Here is a 22,403-nt window from a genome sequence, read left to right as displayed (position 1 = left end):
AAAAATTTGTTCTTTAAACTTTCTTTGAACCTTTCATATTTACTCCTTAAAGCATTTCGATGGCTCTCGTTTAAATCTTAGTTCGTTCAAAGTTCTGAGCCTTACGCTACTTCTTATAAAAGTTCTGATAAATATATATTAAGAAAGAGACCTAGTAGTTTGAAAAATTCTATTAGCATCTTGTGTGAGCTTGGAGACCACTCCTCTTCTCCGTGCTTTTTGTGCCCATTTTCCTTCACTTTTCCCCACCAAACACACCTTCACTCTCTTCTTTCTGCCGATGGAGGTGTCCCAGGACCTACCAACTTTTGTTCGGTACCTGTGTATGATTGCAGTTCTGTGTCTGAGGCGCAGACAGACAGACATATACACAGGTACACCTCTCGAGGAAGCCGCCAATAAGCTAGAAAAGAGATTGCTTGGCATTCCTCAGCCTGTGGTTTATAATTATTAGGCCAAGTGTCCTGCCCAGTGCATATTCACACATTGGTTGGCCTCCAAGCCAATGTTCTCCCTGGAGGTACTGTTACCAGGTGGCCACTAATATTTTTGTACAGATTTCTCATCATTCCTTTTACCTGATTTCTATCCTTGCTTAAAGGATCCTAACTAAACCTGCAATACTGAGTATCATTTATGAAGGGTTGACTACATACTGGGTTCTCTTTATACATGGAAGATACTACATATTATCCCCATCTGGTAAGGAAACTAAAGTTCGCATAGGCCGAGCAATGTGTCTAAATTTGCACAGCAAGGAAGCCACACACTTTAGAGTCAGGTCCGTCTGACTCTAAATGGTGCCGTTTGGGAAATGCTCTTTTGCCCTATTAGAGTTTTATAGCCAAAGTATTCATTGCACATGGTGAGGCTGTTGTCTTAGAGAATTAGTGCTGCCTAATTAGAGCCAGTTCTTAACTCTTCAGTAAACAGGACTGATGGGAATTGGCCAGGGCTCAAGAGCTTGGGTTGTCAGCGTGACACTAGGCTCTTGCTGCAAGGAGGTTCCTGGCAGTTGTGGTCCTGCCAGAGACTGAATACTAGGGAGTCACAGCACATGACCAAACAAGTTTCACAGTTGAAAGGGTGTCCTCAGACTCTACTCTGAGCACCTGTAGATCTCATTTCTTTTATCAACCTTGGTCTGCCCATTCTTTAGTCACTTGACTTCTCTAGTGCTTGACTTATACAGGATATTATTCATAAACAAGACCTAGTCCCTGGACTCAAAGAACTTACAACCTGGTGAAGAAAAGGAGTGATTAGAGAAAAACAACAACAACAATAAAAGTCAGAAGCTACCGTAGGAGAATTGACAACAAAATGCCATGGGGACTTTCACTTGGGACCATGATCGTAACGGTGACCAGCTGTCCTCCTGCGTTAAACAGCTATAAAACCAGACAAAATATAAGAAGCACTGATTTTCAGACCCTGGACAGTAGGCTGCTCAGGACAGACAGTGATCCCCAAGTGGAAGGAAACAAAGTGCTCCCTAACCGTGACCTAGCTCAGGGTGTCTGAGCCACGGCGCAAGGACGGGGAGCCCAGCAAATCCGGGTGCGTTACTGAATTCAGAGGACAATGGTGTTAAAACGTGGGGAGGCCAAGATTTCTAGAATTTGCTAGAAAATATGCTGGAGAAGAATAAGATACACAGAGGAAGAACTCCAGAGATCTGCAGAAGGGGCCTCCGAGTCTTTGACTGCTTACTGATCTTTGGCTGTTCACTGATCTGTATGTGTGTTTGAGGAAGCTACTGAGGCCAGAGAGAGGACCACCAGGAAGCAGCATTCAGGACCGTTCTTGGAACCCAAGGCCGTGCCTAGTTTGTGTTCTTTTCATCCACATGTGCTGCTCTGGGTAGAGACCTCCCGGAGCAAAGAGGCCCTACACTAAAGGCTGTTCTCTGCTTGCCCTCAGAGTGCTTTAAAAATCTCAGAAGGATGAAGTGATTCCAGGTAACTAAACTGCATCGTAGAACAAAGAGCAACAGTATTTAAAGGAATACAATAAAATCCAGCACCCAACAATGTAACATCCACAGAGTACTGCATCCAGCCATTACCAGGCAGGAAAATACCACTTACAACCAGGAGACATATCAATAGAAATAAAACCAGAAAAGACCCAGATGATAGAAGGAGGAGACAAGAACTTTAATAAAATAGCTATTATCAATATGTTCCACGTGTTTAAGAAAATAGAGAAAAGCGTGATCATCAAGAACAGACTAATAGAGGCTAATAAAAGCCATATGTGTGACATCTAGAGATGAAGTATACATTATATGAGAAAAGACGCAGCGACTGAGATTAACTACAGAAGCTCGGTGAAAGTCACAACAAAAGAAAGTCTGCAAAATGAAGCAGAAAAAAATAATGGAATGGAAAGTTAACAAAGCATCAGTGAGTTGTAGGGCAACACCAGGCCTCACGTATTTGTAATTGGAGTCAAAGAAGGAGGAAGTAAAGAAAAAATTATTTGCAGAAAAGGTGGTCAGATCCTTTCCACGTTTGATGAAGGCTGTAAACACATGACGAGAAAGTCTGTTCCTGAAGAGGATGTAACGGTACTGATCGTGGAGCACCCAGTAACAGATTCAAAACACAGGACAGTTGGATAGAACCACAACAATACATAGACAAATCCAAAACTACAGTTGGATATTTCAGTACCCCTCCACGACTGATAGATAGCACATAACTATGGATACGGAGACTTGAACATAACCTGACTGCCGTTTGTCAGACGCTCTCCCCTAACGCAGCAGAACGTGCATTCTATCAGAAGCACACAGAAACATTTACCAACAAGGGCAACATTTGGGCCATAAAGCAAGTTTCAATAAATTGAAGAAGATCGGAATCTTCCAAAAATAGTTGTTTGTTGAGAGTGGAATTAAGCTAGAAATCAGAAACTGAAAAATACCAGGGAAATCCTCAGATATTTGGGTTTTAAAAATCACTCTTCTAAAAACCCAAGGGTCAAAGAAGAAAGGAAATTGCAAAGGAAATTAGAAAATATATATATATATATTTTAAAGATTTTATTTATGTATTTGATAGAAAGAGTACAAGCAGGGGAAGGAGCAGCTCCATGCTGAGCGGGGAGCCCGACATGGGGCTCGATCCCCCCAGGATCCCGGGATCATGACCTGAGCCAAAGGCGGACGCTTAACCAACTGAGCCACCCAAGTTAAGCCCCGAGAATATTTTTAATTAAACAATAAAGTATAACATATCGAAGTTTGTGGGATGCAATAAAGCGGTGCTTAGAGAAAAAAGGTGTTTTCAAATTAATGATTTAAGCTTCTTTCCTAAAAAAATAGAAGACAGACTTTAAAAAAATGATAAATCAAGCACAAAGCAAGGACAAGGAAGCAAATAATAGGAGCAAAAATTAATGAAATAAGAACAGGAAAATACTAGGGAAAAACCAATGAAACCAAAACCTGGCTGTTGAGATCAATAAATCTCTAGCCAAACTAATATAGGAAAAAGAGAGAAGACACACATTGCCAATATCAGGAATGAAAGAGGGGAGTCAGCATTTATAAGGGAACATTGTGAACATTTTTATGCCAGTAAATTCAACTTAGGCAAAATGGATCAATTCCTTGAAAGATACACGCTGCCAAGTATACTCAAAAACTCAGATAACCTGAATAGACCTCTATATTCAAGAAATTTAATCTGTCAGTAAAAACATTCCTACAAGATGGCTTCACTGGTGAATTCTCCAAAACACTTAAGGAAGAAATAACAGCCATTCTGTACATTCTTCCAGAAAACACAGGAGGAAGGAATCGTCTCCCAGCCTCATTGGTGAGGCCAGCAATTACCCTGATACTAAAACCAAACAAAGACTTTACAAGAAAACTACAGATCCATATAGATGCAAAAATCCTGAAATATTAGCAAACTGAATCCAGCAGTGCACAGCAAGGGTAATACCTCATGACCGAGCAGGGTGTATGCTACCAGTGCCCAGTTAGTTTGACATTCAAAAGCTAATCAGTGTGATTCACCATTTTAAAAAGCCGAAAGAAAAAAAAACATCATATGATCATTTCAATACAAGTCGAAAAAGCGCTTGTGAGAATTCAATATCCATTCATTACAAAAACAGCAACTAGAAGTAGTTGATAAAGGGCATCAAGGGGAAACGTACAGCTCACATCACATTTAATGGTAAAAAACTAAATTTGGTAATGGTAAAAAAGTAAAAAATTGCTCCCTAAGATCAGGAGAAGGGCAAGGATGTCCATTCTTATCACTTCTATGGGACGGTGTGCTGAAATTCCTAGTGAAAAGGATAAGGCAGTACAAAGAAATTAAAGGGATCCGAATAGGAAAGGAAGAGGTAAAACTGTCTTTATTCACAAGACTACACGATGGTCTCCATAGAAGATCCCAGGGAATATGCCAACAAATCTAAAATTAATAAATGAGTTTCACGGAGTTATGTGACACAATTTTATTTCTACATATTAGCAACAATTTAAAATTGAAAGAAAATAATACCATGTGTAATAAAAATGTGATACATTTAGGGATTAATTTTACAAAATATGTTTAAGACCTGTAGAAAGCTATAAAGTATAAAACATTGATGAGAGAAAATGAAAAAAGACACTACATAAATGAATTGGTGGTAATAATAATAAAATAAATAAAGAGCTTACTATGCTCAGGGTCAGAAGATCTTGTTTAAGCCGTCAGTTCTCCCCAAATCAGTCTATCATCAGCTCAATCAATCCCAATAAAATTTCCAGCAGACTTTTTTTGTGGACAGATATTGGCAAGTTAATACCAAAATTTTTATGGAGATGTAAAGGATATAGAATAGCCAAAATAACTTTTATCAAGAAAAATAAAGCTGTAGGACTTATCCTTCCTGATTTTAAAACTTACTACAAAGTTATATTAATCAGGATAGTATGATATTGGCAGATAGGAATGGATGTATAGATAATAAAATTTAGTATGAAATAAACCCACACATAGGGTCAGTTGATTTTTATTTTATTATTTGAGGGGACCTAGGATTTTGATCGCCTTTTAAAAATGTTTTATCCGATTATAACATACATAGAGAAAAATACACACAGTCAATTGATTTTTAGCAAAGATGATAAATCAGCTCAATGAGGAAAAGATTATCTTTTAAACAATTGGTGCTGGGATAGTTGGATGTCCGTGTGCAAACAATTTAACTTCAACTTGCATGTTGCAGCATATGCAGTAATTAACTCAAAATGGATGGGAGACTCGGAGGAAAAGGCTAAAACCATAGAAGCTCTATTAGAGAATGTAGGAGAAAAATCTTCGTGACTTTGGTTTAGGCAAAGGTTTCTTAAATAGGACACAAAAAGCACAAAGCGAAAACAATTCATTACTTAGACTTCAAAATTAAAAACTTTTGCTTTTTTTTTTTTAAGATTTTATTTATTTATTTGACAGAGAGATAGAGAGACAGCCAGCGAGAGAGGGAACACAAGCAGGGGGAGTGGGAGAGGAAGAAGCTGGCTCCTAGCGGAGGAGCCTGATGCGGGGCTCGATCCCGAACACCGGGATCACGCCCTGGGCCGAAGGCAGACGCTTAACAACTGAGCCACCCAGGCGCCCCTAAAAACTTTTACTTTTTGAAAGACATACTTAAGAAATGAAAAGCAAGGCACAGACTGAGAAAAATAATTGCAAAACATATACCTGAGAAAGGACTTGCACCCAGAATATAGAATGGACTCTTACAGTTTAATAATGAGAAAAAAACATGGGCAGAAGATTTGAACGGACACTTCTCCAAAGGGATAAGAAAATGGTCTATAAGCATGGGAAAAGATTTTCAATTATTTAACAGGGAAATGGAAATCAAAACCACAATGGAGATATACCACTACACACCTATTAGAATGGCTAAAGTCGGGGTGCCTGGGTGGCTCAGTTGGTTAAAGCATCGACCTTTGGCTCAGGTCATGATCCCAGGGTCCAGGAATCGAGTCCCACGTCGGGCTCCCTGCTCAACAGGGAGTGTGCTTCTCCCTCTCCCTCTGCCCTTCCTGCCTGCTTGTGCTCTCTTTCTTTCTCTCAAATAAATAAATAACGTCTTTAAAAAAAATAGAATGGCTTAAATTAAAAAGACCAACCATACGGTCATTGGCAATGATAAGGAAGAATTAGAACTCATATACCGCTGATAGAAATGTAAAATGGTACAGACCCTTTGAAAAACATTAGCAGCTTATTTAAAAGGGAGACATACACTTGCCATCTGACTCACCTTTACCGAAGGGAAGCAGGAACACGGATGTACACAAAGACTTTGATGCAAATGTTCATAGTTGCTTTATTAATAATAGCCCCCAAATGGAAGGAACCCATCGGCTGAGGAGTGGATAAACAAGTTGTGGCCTATTTGTACAATGAAGTATTGCTCAACGAGACCAGCAGAAGGATTGAACTGTGACCTCCTGACACACAATAACACGGATACATTTCAAAAGCATTCATGCTAACTAAAGCCGGACACAAAAGTCTACAAACTGGATTATATCATTCACGGGAAATTTCAGAAATGGTGAAACTACAGTGACAGAACTTCGTGCATCTATGGTATTTTTTCTTTAAAAAAGTGGGGGGGGAGTAAATGAGTTGTAGGGTTTTTTGCCCACCTGTGTATCATAGCAGAGGGCATACTGCTGTCCTAAAGATTTTTAACATATGCACGAGCAATCAAAAATTTGCCATAATCACCCAGTGAATGAAGTAGATGATTAAGTTGAATTTTTACTATTTTGGGTCAGTGAAATGTGGCTGTAACATAACTGAGATGTTTTTTGTTCTGGCAACCTCAGATGGGCTCTGAGGAAACTTCCAGATAGCTAGTTCCAAAAGTGATGTCCTTATAGCTTCATCGTTGGAATAAACTTATAACCTCTTGAATTCAGTGCTGTGAAGGATACAAGTGTTTTGAGAATTATCTTTTTTTTCCCCCTCAAAGATAATTGAGTTTAGTATCCTTTTTTTTAAAGATTTTATTTATTTATTTATTTATTTATTTATTTATTAGACAGAGAGAGAGCACGGCTAGACAGAGTGGCAGACAGAGGGAGAGAGAGCACAAGTTGGTGGGGGAGGGGGTGGGTGGCAGAGAGGGAGAGGGAGAGGGAGAAGCAGGCTCCCCACTGAGCAGAGAGCCTCAAACGGGGCTCAATCCCAGGACCCTGGGGTCATGACCTGAGCCGAAGGCAGATGCTCAACTGACTGAGCCACCCAGGTGCCCCGAGTTTTCCTTTTTAAATTACCTTTTTTTTTTTTAAACAGTCACTCTGGACTTTTGCTGGGACTAGCCAGTAATATCTGATTTTACTTTCAGATAAAGAACCAAAGTCAGGAATCAAAGGAACCAGCCCAGTGGCTGCAGAGCACTCCCGAACATTGACTCAGGATGACCAACAGCCCAACCGCTCCCCAGGCAGGAGCCACAGAAAGGATAAGAAATAATTTTCTAATAAACAGAGCTGTCTGACCTTGACATGGGCTACCTGGGGATAAGGTGAATTCCCCGAGGTTCAAGCGGTGACTGCAGACCCCGTTGTCGGGAAGGCAGGAGAGCAGGGCGCCTGGGTGGCTCAGGCGTTAAGCGTCTGCCTTCAGCTCAGGGCGTGATCCTGGAGTTATGGGGTCAAGCCCCACATCAGGCTCCCCTGCTGGGAGCCTGCTTCTTCCTCTCCCACTTCCCCTGCTTGTGTTCCCTCTCTCGCTGTCTCTGTCAAATGAATAAATAAAATCTTTAAAAAAAAGGAAGGCAGGAGAGAAGTTTCAAGCATCTGATGAGGTGTTAGGCCGATGGAGTGCTCTGTGGGTACACGACACGGCTGGAGCCTCGCCCTCAGTGGCTTACAGCTGGAAGCGTCGTGAGCTTCGCGTGAAAGGCTTCTCCAGCTTTGGCTCTTGTGGGTGTTTGGAAAAAAGCCTTCTCTGGCGCGCCATTTGAATTCAATTTGCAGGACAGCAATCCCCTAACCTGTTGTTAAAGATGTTACACAGAGCGTCGCTATACAGTTCTGAAAGATGCCATCCTGTATGGGTTGAAAACGGTCCCAGAGCTCATTTGCAGTAAAGCAAATGTGCATATTCCTGTTTGCTTCAAGGCTACCGAATACCTTTTCCCAACACACTAAGTTTTCTGGAAAATAATTGAAGAATTACCCTTATTATGGGATTAATGGAAGAGATCGTTAGATCTCAAGTGCAGACATATATCTTGGGGTAAATGCCGAAAGGTAGAGTTCTTTTTCCAGAAGCACTCGTGGCTTAAAATAATATATTCAGTACTGAAAAGAGCTAGCATCTTCTTCCAAATAGCCTGGCAGAAGCGGGGAAAGCCCCAGATGGTCGGGGTTGGCAGTGCCTGGGCCACTGGGTTCAGGAAACCATCTTTAAAATAGATTATTTATTTCACAGTCGAGCAGGGAGGTGAAGCGTAGTTTAGGATGGAGTATTTAAATGCCTCCCTCCTTAGAAGTTGCAAGAGCATGAACACAGATTCTTTTCACTAAATTAATCCCTGTCGTAGGCCTTCTGCTTCTTTGTTGAACAAAGATTGAGTGTTGTCCTACAGGAGATGGTGCAAGGGGCACAGATACAAATGGGATACCAGCCTTAGCCTGAAGTAACTCGAAGTGTATTTGGGGCAGACAAGATGGAAGAGGAAGCCGCTCCAGGAGTGTGTCTGAAGCACGCCAGTTGAATGGATCAGGGAATAGGGACAGTGGAGGTCAAAGGAAGCAAAGGATACTGCTTTTGAGTTATTCAAGGGAGGAGTGGTTTCCATGAGCCATGCAGGCAGCCCCAAGGAAGGGGACAAGCGTATTCTATCTGGCAGAAATGTCAAGGAAAATGAGAGGCAATTACTTTGGTGATTAGGACCTCGCTGTTGACCTTCAAGAGCAGGACTTTGAGGAGAGCTTGCTATTGGAAGCCAGATTGTAGCGAGCTACAGGGCAGGTGTATTTGGGGAAATGGAGGATTGGTCGCTCGCTGAAGATGTCTGCTAGCCAAGGGGGAAAGTACAACAGAGTCAATGAGATTTATTTTCCTCAGAAGGAGAAATTGTTATTTTGAAAGCAGAGTCTAGTGGGTTATTGAAGGGAGAGGTTAAATATGTTTGAAAGCGAATAATTGCATTGCAAGATCCCAGGGAGAAAAATGTTAATAAAAGAAAGAACCACGGGATAAGTGATAGTATTTTTGATAGGGAAATGAACTGCCATAATCTGTATTTTTGCATTTTATGTAAAAATGTAACATTAAGAAACTGAAATATCATTAGTGATGAGTAATGCAAAGAAGTTGGTCAGGAAGAAAGATTAAAAGTAGTTCCAAATTTAGAGTCTTGTTCTTTAAAGAACATTAATGATTTCTATCCTCTGGTAGTCATTTAGCGGGATTATTCCTTATCTTCCAATGGAACACCAAGAAACGCACACTGGAGAGAGTTGTTTTCCTGGACCTCCCCTCCCCGCTGCCTCTTAGATCCGTCACACTTACTCCCCGCCCGCACCAGAGCTTGTCATGCTAAGCACCGTCCCACGTCCCTGGCTGTGGAAGGAGGTTGGGAAGGAGAGGCAAGGAGCCCCCATGGTGGATGAGACTTTCGATCCCCAGGAAGCTTGCTTTACTACAGGACAGTTTTCCAAGAGCTCTGTCACTGAGGAGGAAGCAAGTTGAATCACCACAGTGACCACCACTGTGGACGATGTCGGGGGGCTAGCCAAGACCCTGGGAGAGTATTTGTGTGTGCTTACTAACCCTGCTGAAAGGGTATTCCGTCACACAACCTCCTCACTGTTTGAGATCAATATGCCTCTGGCCCCTTCAGAATTCAGTGTGTCATTTAAAGGCAGTTTTTTCGCCCCGAAGGACCTCACGGTGTTACCCTTGTCCTCCTCAGATACAGGCGTGTTTGCAGTGGTGAACAGCCGTTCCTTGTCTCTGCTCGGGAAGCTGACGATCAGCGCGGCCTTTAACGTGGTCTATATCTACACGTCCGAGCTGTACCCCACAGTCATCAGGTGCGCCTCACACATCCTGCATGCCGTGCCGTAGACGGTTCTTGTTCCAGCGGGACCCTAGTTAGTGTGGGCCGGCAACGATTCAGCAAGCAGGCCCGAGCCCAGAAACTGCCTGTGTAGACCACACTTGGCCCACGTGGCCGAGGAAATTGTAGCTGTATTTTGGGCTGAATTCCCTCATGGAAATCATGAGAGAAGTCCTCTACACTAAACACATCCCATCACTCCAAGAGGGCTCGGATGCCATCTTGATTTCAGTGGCCTGGATTTATTCAGTCACCCGTCCTATGTCAGGCACGTGACAGGCAAGGGGACTAGGTTCCTGTTCTCCCAGAACCCACATTTTAACTCAAAGTAGACACATTGGTAAAAAGGTAATTCGATTTAGAAGTGAAAATGAGGTTTACATATTAGTTGTTAAATGTGGTTTCCATTGAGTAGGACACACTCCTATCAGAAAGCACATATTCTGCTCAAGTTTCCCCTCATAAAATAAGTCTGCAAACAAAACGTGATGGGCAGGGACGTAGCCCAGCCTTCTTAGAACTGCCTCTGTGGGCCGGGCAGGTGTTCCCTAGCTCAGCACTTCCGCAGGCTTTTCGGAGATCATTCCAAATGTTTCCCTCATCGATGCAAACTTAATGATTCTTTCTGCCTATTAATTTTATATCCCTTCCCCCCCCCCCAGTTTTTCCCAGGCTGTCTGTGATTGGCTAGTCATTTCCTAATTATTCCTCTGACCTGTTTTTTCTGGCTGCTGGCTGTGATGCTAGGATGACCATTTTTCACAAACGGGGACGCGTTTGAGAGCGAGCGTGGGCGTTACTAGCAATGACGCTAGGGTGAGAGGGTGATGTCCGGCCACCCCTCCTGTAACCACTCTCATTCCCGCTCCCTCCCACCTCTTACATGTCCATACCTCTCATGAAGGTAATGTTCCTGGTTTCCTGAGAATATGTGCTCAATTCCTATTCGTGTGCCTGACCCTTGAATCGTCAATTAGCTGAATTTAAATAAATGGGCAGACTTCCCAGATCGTAAAGCCCTGGCTCTCCGGGGGTATATCAATTCGTAGGAAACCTCACGCACAAAGACCCGTGAGAAGATTTGACAAAAATACTCTCATGGTCACTTCTGTACCGTCCTCTGTAATAACTGCACAGTCCAGTATGCTAGTTACTAGCCTCGTGCGGCTCTTTAAATTTGAACTAATTAAAATGAAGTAAATTAAAAACCCAGCTCCTCATTCTCACTAGCCCCATTTCAAGTGCTCATGGCTGCAGGTATCTAGCGGTTTCCATACTAGACGGTGCAGTCATAGAACATTCCCAGCCGCTCAGAATGTTCCAGCAGCAGCACTGCTCTAAAGGAGCCTGTGCTTCCCCACTTTGGGATTTATTATTATAAGCCCCTTGTCCCACAGGGCCTTAACGCTACCCCCCCCCAGAACTTACTGATTTGTTCCCCCTTTTTTATGCCTTTCAGGAACGTTGGGCTTGGAACTTGTTCCATGTTCTCCCGAGTTGGTGGGATTATTGCTCCCTTCATCCCCTCACTGGTTGGTTTGTACCTCCTAGTTTTGTTTTTCTGGATTCTCTGCTTTGGAAATGCTTGTGCCTTTGAGCAGAACGTGGTAATGAACAATTGCCACTTGAGATCAGCCAGCCCCAGAGTGTGAACCTTGTATCTTTTAGATCTCATGTCCCTCAGGGCAGATGGGCTGTGACGGAGGATGCTTTTACCCTCCAGGCTCTGAGTGTTTGCTTATCTGCGTTCGTTGGAGAGTTAGCTCATGCCAGTGGTGCCCCTTCTGTCTCCATTCACAAGTTCGTCAGTCAGTGAATATTTATTAAGGGTCTGCAGTGTGCTGGGCTCCGTGTTGAGCACTTCAACGTATATCATTTCGTGTAAGCTTCACGAGGACCATGTGAGGCGGGCATGGTTCTATTAAAGATGAGAAATCAGCAGAAACAGGTTAAGTAACTTGTCCAAAGGCACACCACTTAGACGAGAAAATTAGAAGAGAAACATGCCTAACAGTGTGTCTTTTAAGAGTTTTTAGCGTTTTTAAAATGTCATAGTCAAAAGAAAGGGGATAGACTGAATGGCAGCCCTGAAAGTCCTTCCAGTCTTGAAATGTTCCGGTTCTGTGACGGATTAATCCACAGAGGCCCTGCGCATGTGTCTGCTGGGTCCGACCTTGGCCCTCCCAGCCAGGACTCAACGAAGGGTGACTGCATGTGCTGTGTAGACAACTGTTCTCCCCACTTCCTAGCGATGTTGGCAGGCCAGGTCCAAGGACCCAGGGGCTTCCCGCAGGATCAGCCAAGAGGGTTCTTGGCTTCACGCAGCATGGAAATCAAATGTGAGCCAGCAGGAGGTCAAACAGAGTTTATTGAAGATCTAGAGAGAGCAGATACAGATGGAGTGACAGTCTTGGAGGCTCAGAAAGGAAAGGAGGGAGTCTCATCTTTGTCCAGGGGGCTGGGAGTGGTCTGGTATACGTGTCCTCTCAGGCATCCAGGCATCCAGGAACCGGTTAGAACAAAGACAAGGGCCCTAGTGTTATTCCTTAGAGCCAGGGGTTCTTGGCGTGGAGATGTCTAGAATGTCTCCAGTGGTCTGGAATGTGCATATGATAGCTTCACTTGGTCATTGTCACCTGGTCCTTCCTTAGATGTTATCTATTCTAGAGAAATTACTAAGGCTGACCCCTTACAAGAAGGACCTATGAGATTTGAGTTACAAGGAATGTGCAAAGTGGGCTGGGGGTACAGGTCCTAGCACGAGGAGAAGCAGGAAAAGCAGCAAAGGGAAGAATCAGCTTTTTCCTGTCACCGTCCCTTTGGTTTCCCTGTCTCACTAGTACATGATGATGTCTCTGAAATGCCACTGTGGCCCTTTCTTCCTTCCTTCTGTCTGTCTGTCCGTCCGTCCTTCTGTCTTTGACATGCAGTACACTTCCTTTTCATGAGTATCCCTTTCCATGTTTCGTGCTTAATTTTACACGATGAGACCATTTCTCTAATATAAATTAGTTCCATTCTGCAAAGTGTGTGGGACATTCGGGGTTTATCTCTAACAGTCTCCGCCTCTGGATGGTTCTCCTAGAACTCCTAGAACATCAGAATACTTAGCACTGTGTCTCTGTTCCTACTCAGTTGAGAAGAGGTGAAAGTGTTGTGTCCCCCTTGATTCAGCAGCGCACCCACAGTGTTGGACCTGGGTTTGCATGTGGGCTCCAGAAGTGAGATTCTCCCCGCCCAGCTCCGCCCCTTGCCCCACCTTGTCCGTCATCTCTTTACTTCTGAAAAACCGGGCAGAGGATATCCTAACTAGTGGTGGTCCCGTCCACACAATTTGGGAGCTCCCACGAGAAGATCAGAAAGCTAAGCGACTCCTGTGCAGGAACTCAAGAATGTTAATCAGCTCAGAAAGGCCCCAGAGCAACACACCAGTGGCTTCAGAGCAGCACAGCGTTTTCTGCGTTGCTCTCTTTGAACCTGCTTGTGTTTCAAGAAACTATGTAAATCTTCCTGAGAAGGTCTGTTGGGTCTCTGAAGCAAAGCTGTATCACCCTGTTCAGTTAAGCAGTTTTCAAACCACCTGGATGTGCTAGGTTTCTTTAGGCTTTTCTCTTTCTTTTCGGGGGCATTCATACCTTTAACCCCTGACCTCCCGGGTATGTTGCTGAGGCAGGAGAGCGAGGTTCTTGTCTCACGGAGCCAAAGAATGAATCTCTCGGACAAAGGAGTGAGCAAAGCAATAGAGTCTTTATTAAGCAAGGATACGGAGAAAAAGCTTTCTGGAGTGAGAGGGGTCCCGACAGCGTTGCCCTTCAGGGCTTTTAGGGTTGGTCTTTTATTGAAAGCTGATCAGGGAATTTAAATCTTTTTTCTCTACTGACAGCCCCTTTGTGTAAGGACTAGTGATAACATCTTCAATGGCTTACTTTTTTTTAGGGTCTGGTTATTCTCTGTTGGTCCCAGGTGACTGGCATAAAAAAGACCCCCCTCCTCAGACACCTGCGGCAGGGAGGTCTGGTGTGTTCCCTTATCTCAGGTTTCCTTACACCTCTGCATTTTGGGGATTTCTGTGAGCCCCATCACGTAGCCCCCCTCCCTATCTCTCCCTTCCTAGCCCCGCCTGTCCCTAACTCAATGCTGAGTGAATCCATGGGCGGCAAGGGGATCGTTTGGCTGATTCCAGTGTCGAGAACTTTAAAGTTTATAGTGAGTGAGGATTTGGGGTGTCTCCCAAGCAAAGAGTATGTGGAGATCGCTGTGTTCTAAGGGAGTTGCCTGCAGTGAAAGCAATACCCCCCCCGCCCCCGCTTCGGATCCGATCCACATACCTCTGTGGCCTCTGTGTACTCACTCCCACTTCTGCGTGCCTGAGCAACCACTCCGTGGTTTTCCAGGGTAACTCTCCAGGGGGTTAGAAGTGGCTCATAGTGTATTCTAGTGGGAAGGCATGACTTGGATAGTAAACACGGCCATGCCTCGGTCAGAAGACCGCTGACGTCACGTGCTGGGAAATGGATACCGAGTTTTTGTATGTTTTTGTTCTGCTCCCTGCCCCCACAGAGGTATGTGCAATGGTCTTTACCCTTCGTTGTCTTCGGAGCCACCGGCCTGACTTCCGGCCTCCTGAGTTTGTTGTTGCCGGAAACCCTTAACAGCCCATTGCTAGAGACATTTTCCGACCTTCAGGTGTATTCATACCGGAGGCTGGGGGAGGAGGCGTTATCTTTACAGACCTTGGACCCCCCGCAGGTATGGCGTAGTTTTCTTAACCATTCACATGTACCACTGGGGATGATGATATTTTGGGGGGTGGGGAGAATGTTCTGGTTAGATTTAATAGCAGAACTGTTGGAAAGCAAAGGTCTGGGATTCATAGCAGCACATTCATAGAGAAATGAAGGTGGCCAGTGATTCATTCACTTTCGTGGAACACTTTAGGGCGAACTCTTAGGGGAGAAGATGTCGTAAAAATGCATTTGTCGGTTGAGTGCTGGATAATTTTCAATTTAGAAATGTCATGGCGTTATGTGACCATTCTTCTCCTTTCCCATTTCAGTCTGCAGACAAGGACATTTTAGGCAGTGAGAGTGAGGAAGAGGAGGAATTTTTTGATGCGGATGAAGAAACCCAGATGATTAAGTGAAGAGCCCCGGGTCCCCCCTCACAAGCAGATGATCTCCTTGCCTCTGGCAAAGGCAGGCTTTTCCAGGAAACGTAAGAGCTGTGGAAGTACAGGCTTGAACATACATGGAAAGGCCTTAGCATGGGCTCATCTTTTTCAGGCACAAAGGAGGATGGAGAAGAGATTTCATGAGCGAGGACATCACCGTACTGAGGGAACAGTCGTTCATTAGTCCACAATTCAGGTTTATTTCCGCGCCCTGACTTCTGGCCACATAGCTCAAATCTGCATGGCAGAGTGGAAAGCTCATTTGTTTCTGGAAGTCTGAGTGTATTGCTTATCCTCGATCATGACCTAAAGGCAGACATGTAAAATTTCTTCTCGTGCATTCGTGGGAAAAGATAAACCATCCTTAAGATTTCATCCTAATACCATATTTGACACCTACCCCTTATTGTCTGTGCCTCACCAGGAATCTCTTGAGGCCAAATGGTGTTCGCATTCCAGTTTTGTGCCAGAGGGAAAGCACTGAGAGGTGATTGTGTGTGGCCCAGGGCCTCCAGCTTTACCCTGACTGTCCGCCCCTTGCTTCCCAGGTTCAGGGTTGGCTTGAGCACCTTGTGCCTTGAGTCCCACAAATGATCCCCTAGGAAAAGCCAACTGTACTGAAGCGATTTTCTCAGAGCCAGAGGAGCGGCTGCAGCTCCCTGTCCACTCCCTCTGACATGCGACTTGTGTCACTTCCTCAGTCCTGACTTTTGCGCACCTCCAGAAACCGTTCCATCTCAGATTCCAGTACCAGCGATCACTTCAGAGCCGCGCTTGGTAAGGGATGGAGCTTCGTGAAGGCGGAGGGCAGGTGCAGAGTGACAGACATGTCGAACACTTGAAAAGGGGCAGCTTTCATAGGAAGAAAAGAAAATGATCTGTCACAGGTTTTTGTTTGTTCTGTTTCCGGCATTGTGCACAGAGGCACTCGGGTAACCGTTAAGAACTTGAATGCTTCTAATCCCAGATCAGTCCCTGCCTCTGTAGTCAGAGGGGAAAGCAAGTAATTTCATAGGATATGTTGTTTTTTCATGAGGTCCTGCCAGCTTTCAAATAAGTCTGTCACACTTAGTTTTCTAAAATCACATGCTGGAAATATCTGTTTCCCTTGAAACTTGAATGCTATCTCAAGTAGGAGTATTAACCTGGACGCAACAGGTTTGTGCAATATGGCTTTAGGCCGCTTTCCAACTAGGAACATTTCTGTGTCTTCAGAATTTCCCATTTTACTAACTCTTGGAGAAAGAGAAGTTGCATTGGAGGTAAAGAGAAGACATCATGGGGCCTGCTTCTGGAAATCTTGGAGACGTCACCCCCAGTTGGCTCTGACATTTTCCCATCCTCTTCCACATTATCCTCTTGGTTTGCACTCTACAAGTCTGTACCTTTGTATTTGTTAAATTATTCTTATGTCCTGTATGCCCTTGATGATGTTTTGAGCTCTTCATAAATAGGGGCCGTCTCTCCTGCTGTTTGCTTTTCTCTGCTGTGCCCGGAAGAGTATGGGCCTAGACGCACTAAGGACCTAATAAATGCTACTGTTTCCAACCATCAAGAAAACTGTGGAAATCCTTGCAGTACCATTTTTATAAATCCCAGGCAAATGTGACCCAAACCTCCAAACTGTGGAGTCCTGCTTCTCCGTCTCTGGCCGATGGAGACCTTACCCACCACCAGGAGAGGAAGAGGGGAGGAACTTACAAGGACACTTAGAAGATCTTCTTAGTGGTTGGGCATTAAAGATGAAACAATGAACTGGTATATCTGTGCTCTTTGGTCAATTAGAGTGCTCTTTGCATTATGAGAGTACTATGTCCCATTATAGAAAATTTGGAAACTAGAAGTTAAAAAATCTATCACCCATAGGCCTAACACCCAGAGGTAACCAGTGTGATGGCTTCGTTCTAACTGAAGACAGATTGGGAATCTATCTCTCTATTGGCAGTGGGGTTCCCTCTGCCTCCGGCTAAATAAATGAGGATTCCATTAGTTCTGTCCCTGGGTCTCCTGCTTTCCCATCTGTGGGGTGGAAGAAGGAAAGGGGGATACACATGTTGCTTAAAAAGGCCAGGCCAGCTATCAGCTGCTTGAGTCAGTTGTGTCACTAATAAGGTTGTTGTTTCTTTCTAGATGGTCTTTTGGTGAAGTTTAATAATTACAGTTTTTTCATTCTACCACCTTTTATAAACAGATTTTTTTCCTTTTGATATTAACCGTTGAAGAATAGCGATTATAGAGAATGTGTACATGTGTGTATTTGCACTGATGAAATGATTGGAAAGCTTTTAATTTACAGGGAATATAATTTATGCAGATGATTTGTAAAAAGCATCCTTTTTTATTGTATTCAAAATTAAATTTCTTTTGTCCTCAAAAGTGGCAAGAAAAATGTAAGACACAGAAGAAACCCCCAGTTTCTAGTGTCAAAGGTCTTCGAACATCTTGTCCAGAACCTTGGTACTGATATGTTAAAAGAAACAGTGTTGTAGTTTCCTGATTTGGTGAGTTAAAACCACTGCCCATTGAAAATGCAGTATTTGTCATTTGGCTGCTTTCAAGCAATATAGACATTCTTTAGTATTTAAAAATGAGCAATACAACAAATAAGAAGCAAATGAAATTTTCTGAGGCACTGCTTAAGTGAATATCATCTAGGCACGTATTTTTGTGGAGGTCAAATTGAGGAAGATACTGTTAGTAAATTGATATTCTTAACAAAAACATTGAAATAATTGTCACTAGCATATCAGAATTATTATCTTTTTAAAGACTTTATTTATCTACTTGAGAGAGAGAGCACACACAAGCAAGCGGGGGGTGGGGTGGTAGTGGGGAGGGTGGAGGAAGGGCAGAAGGAGAGGGAGAAGCAGACTCCCTGCTCAGCATGGAGCCTGATGGTGGCTCGATCCCATGACCTGAGCTAAAGGCAGATGCTTAATCGACTGAGCCACCCAGGTGCCCACATATCAGAATTAAAATACAGCTTTCCCATAGGACTTACTCTTCCATTACAAATTCTTATTAGATCATTGGTTCTGAGATTGGAAAGGTATCTATAGAGAATTTTTAAACTATTTAAGTGCAGATATTTTGGCTTCTTATTAATTTCATAAAGAATCACAAAGCATAGACCTTTTTTTTCCTTAGAGAATGTGTCAGGATGTATAGAATCATCTTTGACAAACTGGGCAAATACATAATGTGCTAGAAATTATGGATGGTATGTGGGACAGGGGCTGTAGTCAAGTTAGGGAGTCATGGCACCATAAGTAACTATAAAAATATTTTTAGAGAAAAATGCAAAGATTATGCATTGTTGGAAATTCATCTTTGTGTTATATTAAAGGAGAAAGAACTTATGATTACCTCAATATATATGTAAATATTATTTGGCAAAATTCCCCTATTCAAAATAAAAGCTATTAGCAGATGAAACTTCCTTAGCAAAATAAGGGATATTGTAGTACATGCAGTGAATTAGCACCTTCTTGGGACCTTGGCCCTCAAACTTTCTTGATCATGACCCATAAGTAATATTTTCTTTTTTTTATATATTCTCTCTTTCTCCCTCACTTCTCACTTTCTCTTTCTCTCACCCCTTATTTATATAATGTTTAAAATATTTTATATGTATAAGTGTGTGTGTGTGTGTGTGTGTGTGTGTGTGTGTGTGTGTATAAGAATAAGTATTGTTTTGGGGTCCCTGGCTGGCTTAGCCGATAGAGCGTGCAACTCTTGATCTTGGGGTTGTAAGTTCAAGTCACACTTTGGGTGGAAAGACTACTTAAAAAAAAAGAATAAGTATTGTTTCCTTTAAGTTTTATACATATGTATATATATATAGAGAGAGAGAGAGAGATTTATAAATATCTATAGATATAAAGTTTTACAAATATATAAAACTATATGCTCTCTCTATATATTTCTATGAAACAATACTTATTCTTGCTAGGCATGCTGATAACTTATATTCTGTTCTATTTCATTTTTTTAAACACCATTTGTGACCCACTATATTGATTTCATAACCCACTAGTAGGTTGCCACCCATACTGTGAAATCCACGGTTCACTACTCTACGACAAAGGCTTTAAAGCTAAAATGTACATTTCCCAAACTCTCTTACACCTAGGCTTCTAGATGTGATTTAGTGTCCATCAGTCAGATACAGCTAGAATTTGGAAGGTGGGAGTGGTGTGGAGGCCATACTTGTGATGTGTAGGTTCTTTTCAGCTGGGGTCCACAGTGATGGAGGCATTTGGTCTTGCTGAGGCAATTTCGGCAGCCACACTAACAGGGGCAACATCGATTAAAATCTTAACAAGATTTTAGGTAGAACATAGGGTGAACAAGATAGAACCTACATAGAACAAGATTTTAACATAGAACCTGGCAAAATAATTCTAGTATTCATATAGAAAATTAAAGATCCAAAAATACTCAAGACAATCCTGCAAATTAAGAGCAAGCAGAGGGACTTGACTGTCCAGATATTGAAACTTATAAAGAATCTAAGTATTGATGCAGCAATAGACAAGTAGAATAAATTGAACATAATAGAGATCCCAGAACAAGACCAAGCATATAAACAATTGGGCAATTTTCAAAGATGGCATCACAAACCATAGGAAAAGAACAAACTATTCAATTCCTGTTGTGAGAACTCTGGGTTTCCATATCAAAGAAAATAAAATTAGGTCCTTTCTTTTCACCATAACAAAAATAAATTCCAAGTGAATTAAAGACCTAACTGGAAAAAAGCAAAACTTTAAAACTATTAGAAAGTGAGATAGGTGAGGGGTGCCTGGGTGGCTCAGTCGGTTGAGGATCTGACTTTTGGTTTCAGCTGGGGTCATGATCTCCAGATCTGGGAATCGAACCCCGTGTTGGGCCCTGTACTCAGTGTGGAGTCTGCTTGAGATTCTTTCCTCCTCCTTCTCCCTACCCCTTTGTTCCTTTCCTCACACATGTGCGCACATGCTCTCTCTCTTCCTCTCTCTCTAAAATAAATAAAATCTTTAAAGAAAAAAGTGATACAGAAGAATATTCTTATGACTGACCTTGTGGGATAGATGGATTTCTCAGACAAAAAGTGAAAATCACAAATCATTAAAAAAAATTGGTATGTTTGGTTATATCTAAATTTAAATTTTCCTTCTGTATGACTAAACATACCACAAAGTTGAAGAAACGTAGTAAGTTAGGAAAAAATATTTGCAACTTCTGTAAGAGATAAGGATTCATGTTCAGGATATATCAAAAGTGCAGCAAATTACCAACATCGGGAATAAAAGCATAGACATCACTAAGATTCTGTAGCTGATAAAACATCATTATGAACAACTTTATTCCAGTAAATTTTATAATTTAGATGAAATGGAGAAATATTTTGAAAGACACAAACTATGAAGCTCACCCAAGGAGAAATATGTACTCTGAATAGCCTTTATTGTTGAAAGAAATTGAAGTAATAGTTACAAACCTTTTCACAGAGAAAGCTCCAGGCCCAGGTGGCTTTACTTGTGAATCCTACCAAGTATCCAAGGGAGTAATGTTACCAATTCTACACAGTCTTTCAGAAAATAAAGGTGAGGGAATGTCTCCCACTTCATAGAAAGATCTAAAAAATTTACAAAAACACTACTACAGCTAAGAAGTTGTACAAGGTGGGTATCTGAGTGGCTCAGTTGGTTAAACGTCTGACTCTCGATTTTGGTTCAGGTCATGATCTCAGGGTTGTGAGAACGAGCCCCATGTCTGGCTCTGCACTTAGTGGGGAGTCTGCTCTAAATTCTCTCCCTCTCTCTCTCTCTCCCTCTGCCCCTCCCCCCACTCCCTTGCTCTCTCTCTCTCTCTCTAAAATAAATAAATCTAAAAAAAAGTTGTACAGGTGTAGAAAGTTTAGCAAGGTGAAAGAATGTAGTCCATATGTAAAAATCAATTGTATTTCTATGTCCTAGCAACAAATAATTGGAAATTAAAATAAAAATGTACATCATTTCAGTGGATTACAAGCAAAACAGTAAGAATTTTATAATTAGATTGCCTGGGTGTAATTCAGAACCCTGTCATTTACTAGATGTGTGATCTTCAATAACATTTAAGATTTTTCTTAAAAAAATGCAAATCAGAAAGAAAAGTAATAGGACGTTTACAAAAATATTGTTAGGCAATTCACAGATGAAAAGATGCTCCACTTCACTGGAGGGTCAGAGAAACGTAAATTGAAACAACATTAAGATATCATTTAAGGGGCGCCTGGGTGGCACAGCGGTTAAGCGTCTGCCTTCGGCTCAGGGCGTGATCCCGGCGTTATGGGATCGAGCCCCACATCAGGCTCCTCCGCTATGAGCCTGCTTCTTCCTCTCCCACTCCCCCTGCTTGTGTTCCCTCTCTCGCTGGCTGTCTCTATCTCTGTCGAATAAATAAATAAAATCTTTAAAAAAAAGATATCATTTAAAATCCATTATATTGAGGAGGAAGTTATAAAATCAAATGTTAAAGATACGGAGAAAAACGAATTCGCTTACATCCTCATAGAAACATAAATTTATCATCAACTGGATTAACAGTGACTCAGGTTGAAAATGTGCATATTCTATGATACAGAAATTGTGCTTCTATGTGTTTATCACAGAATAGTTTTCAGACATTTTGACTCTAACCCATTATAAGAAAAATGTTTTACACTGTGACACACATGGTGCCCACATCTGCATACATATCCATATATATAAAAAAAGTTTTGTAAGATAATCCTTACCCTTTGTATATACATTGACTTGTATTTTCTATCTTATTTCACCTTAAAATGAAAAGAATGCTGGTAAAGACATAGAAAAAGTGATTTCGCAGTTTGTAAGCAGGTCAGAACATGGAGCTGGTAAAAGTGAAACTTGATAAGGTTTGTATTGGCCTTAATACTTGCCTAGTGCATATGTGCAGGGAGATGTGTATAAAAATGTCCATTGTAGTTGTAGTAAAACAATGAAATTAAATACCTTTAGTGGGGGAATGTATAGGTACAATGTTATACTCAGAGAATGGAATGAAACAGGGGTTTTATGCATTGAGATGGGCAGATCTCCAATTTCTTGAACAAAATAGTGTTGACAAGTTTTTGCTA

General features: G+C 42.3%; 1 protein-coding gene across 1 annotated transcript in view; it reads left to right on the top strand.

The window, feature by feature from the left end:
• Window positions 1–18,712, top strand: part of SLC22A15 (solute carrier family 22 member 15) — a 75,853-nt gene extending 57,141 nt beyond the window's left edge. The window contains exons 9-12 of the mRNA XM_048220555.2: window positions 9,961–10,081; window positions 11,567–11,639; window positions 14,668–14,856; window positions 15,164–18,712. Of these exons, the coding sequence (XP_048076512.2) occupies window positions 9,961–10,081; window positions 11,567–11,639; window positions 14,668–14,856; window positions 15,164–15,250 (470 nt within the window). The 3' untranslated portion in view covers window positions 15,251–18,712. The remainder of the gene's footprint in view (window positions 1–9,960; window positions 10,082–11,566; window positions 11,640–14,667; window positions 14,857–15,163) is intronic.
• Window positions 18,713–22,403: the final 3,691 nt, after the last annotated feature.

The sequence above is a fragment of the Ursus arctos genome, unplaced genomic scaffold (assembly GCF_023065955.2).
Source record: "Ursus arctos isolate Adak ecotype North America unplaced genomic scaffold, UrsArc2.0 scaffold_12, whole genome shotgun sequence".
NCBI lineage: Eukaryota > Metazoa > Chordata > Mammalia > Carnivora > Ursidae > Ursus > Ursus arctos.
Note: the sequence above shows the minus strand (reverse complement) of the source record. Positions and strands in the feature narration are given on the sequence as shown.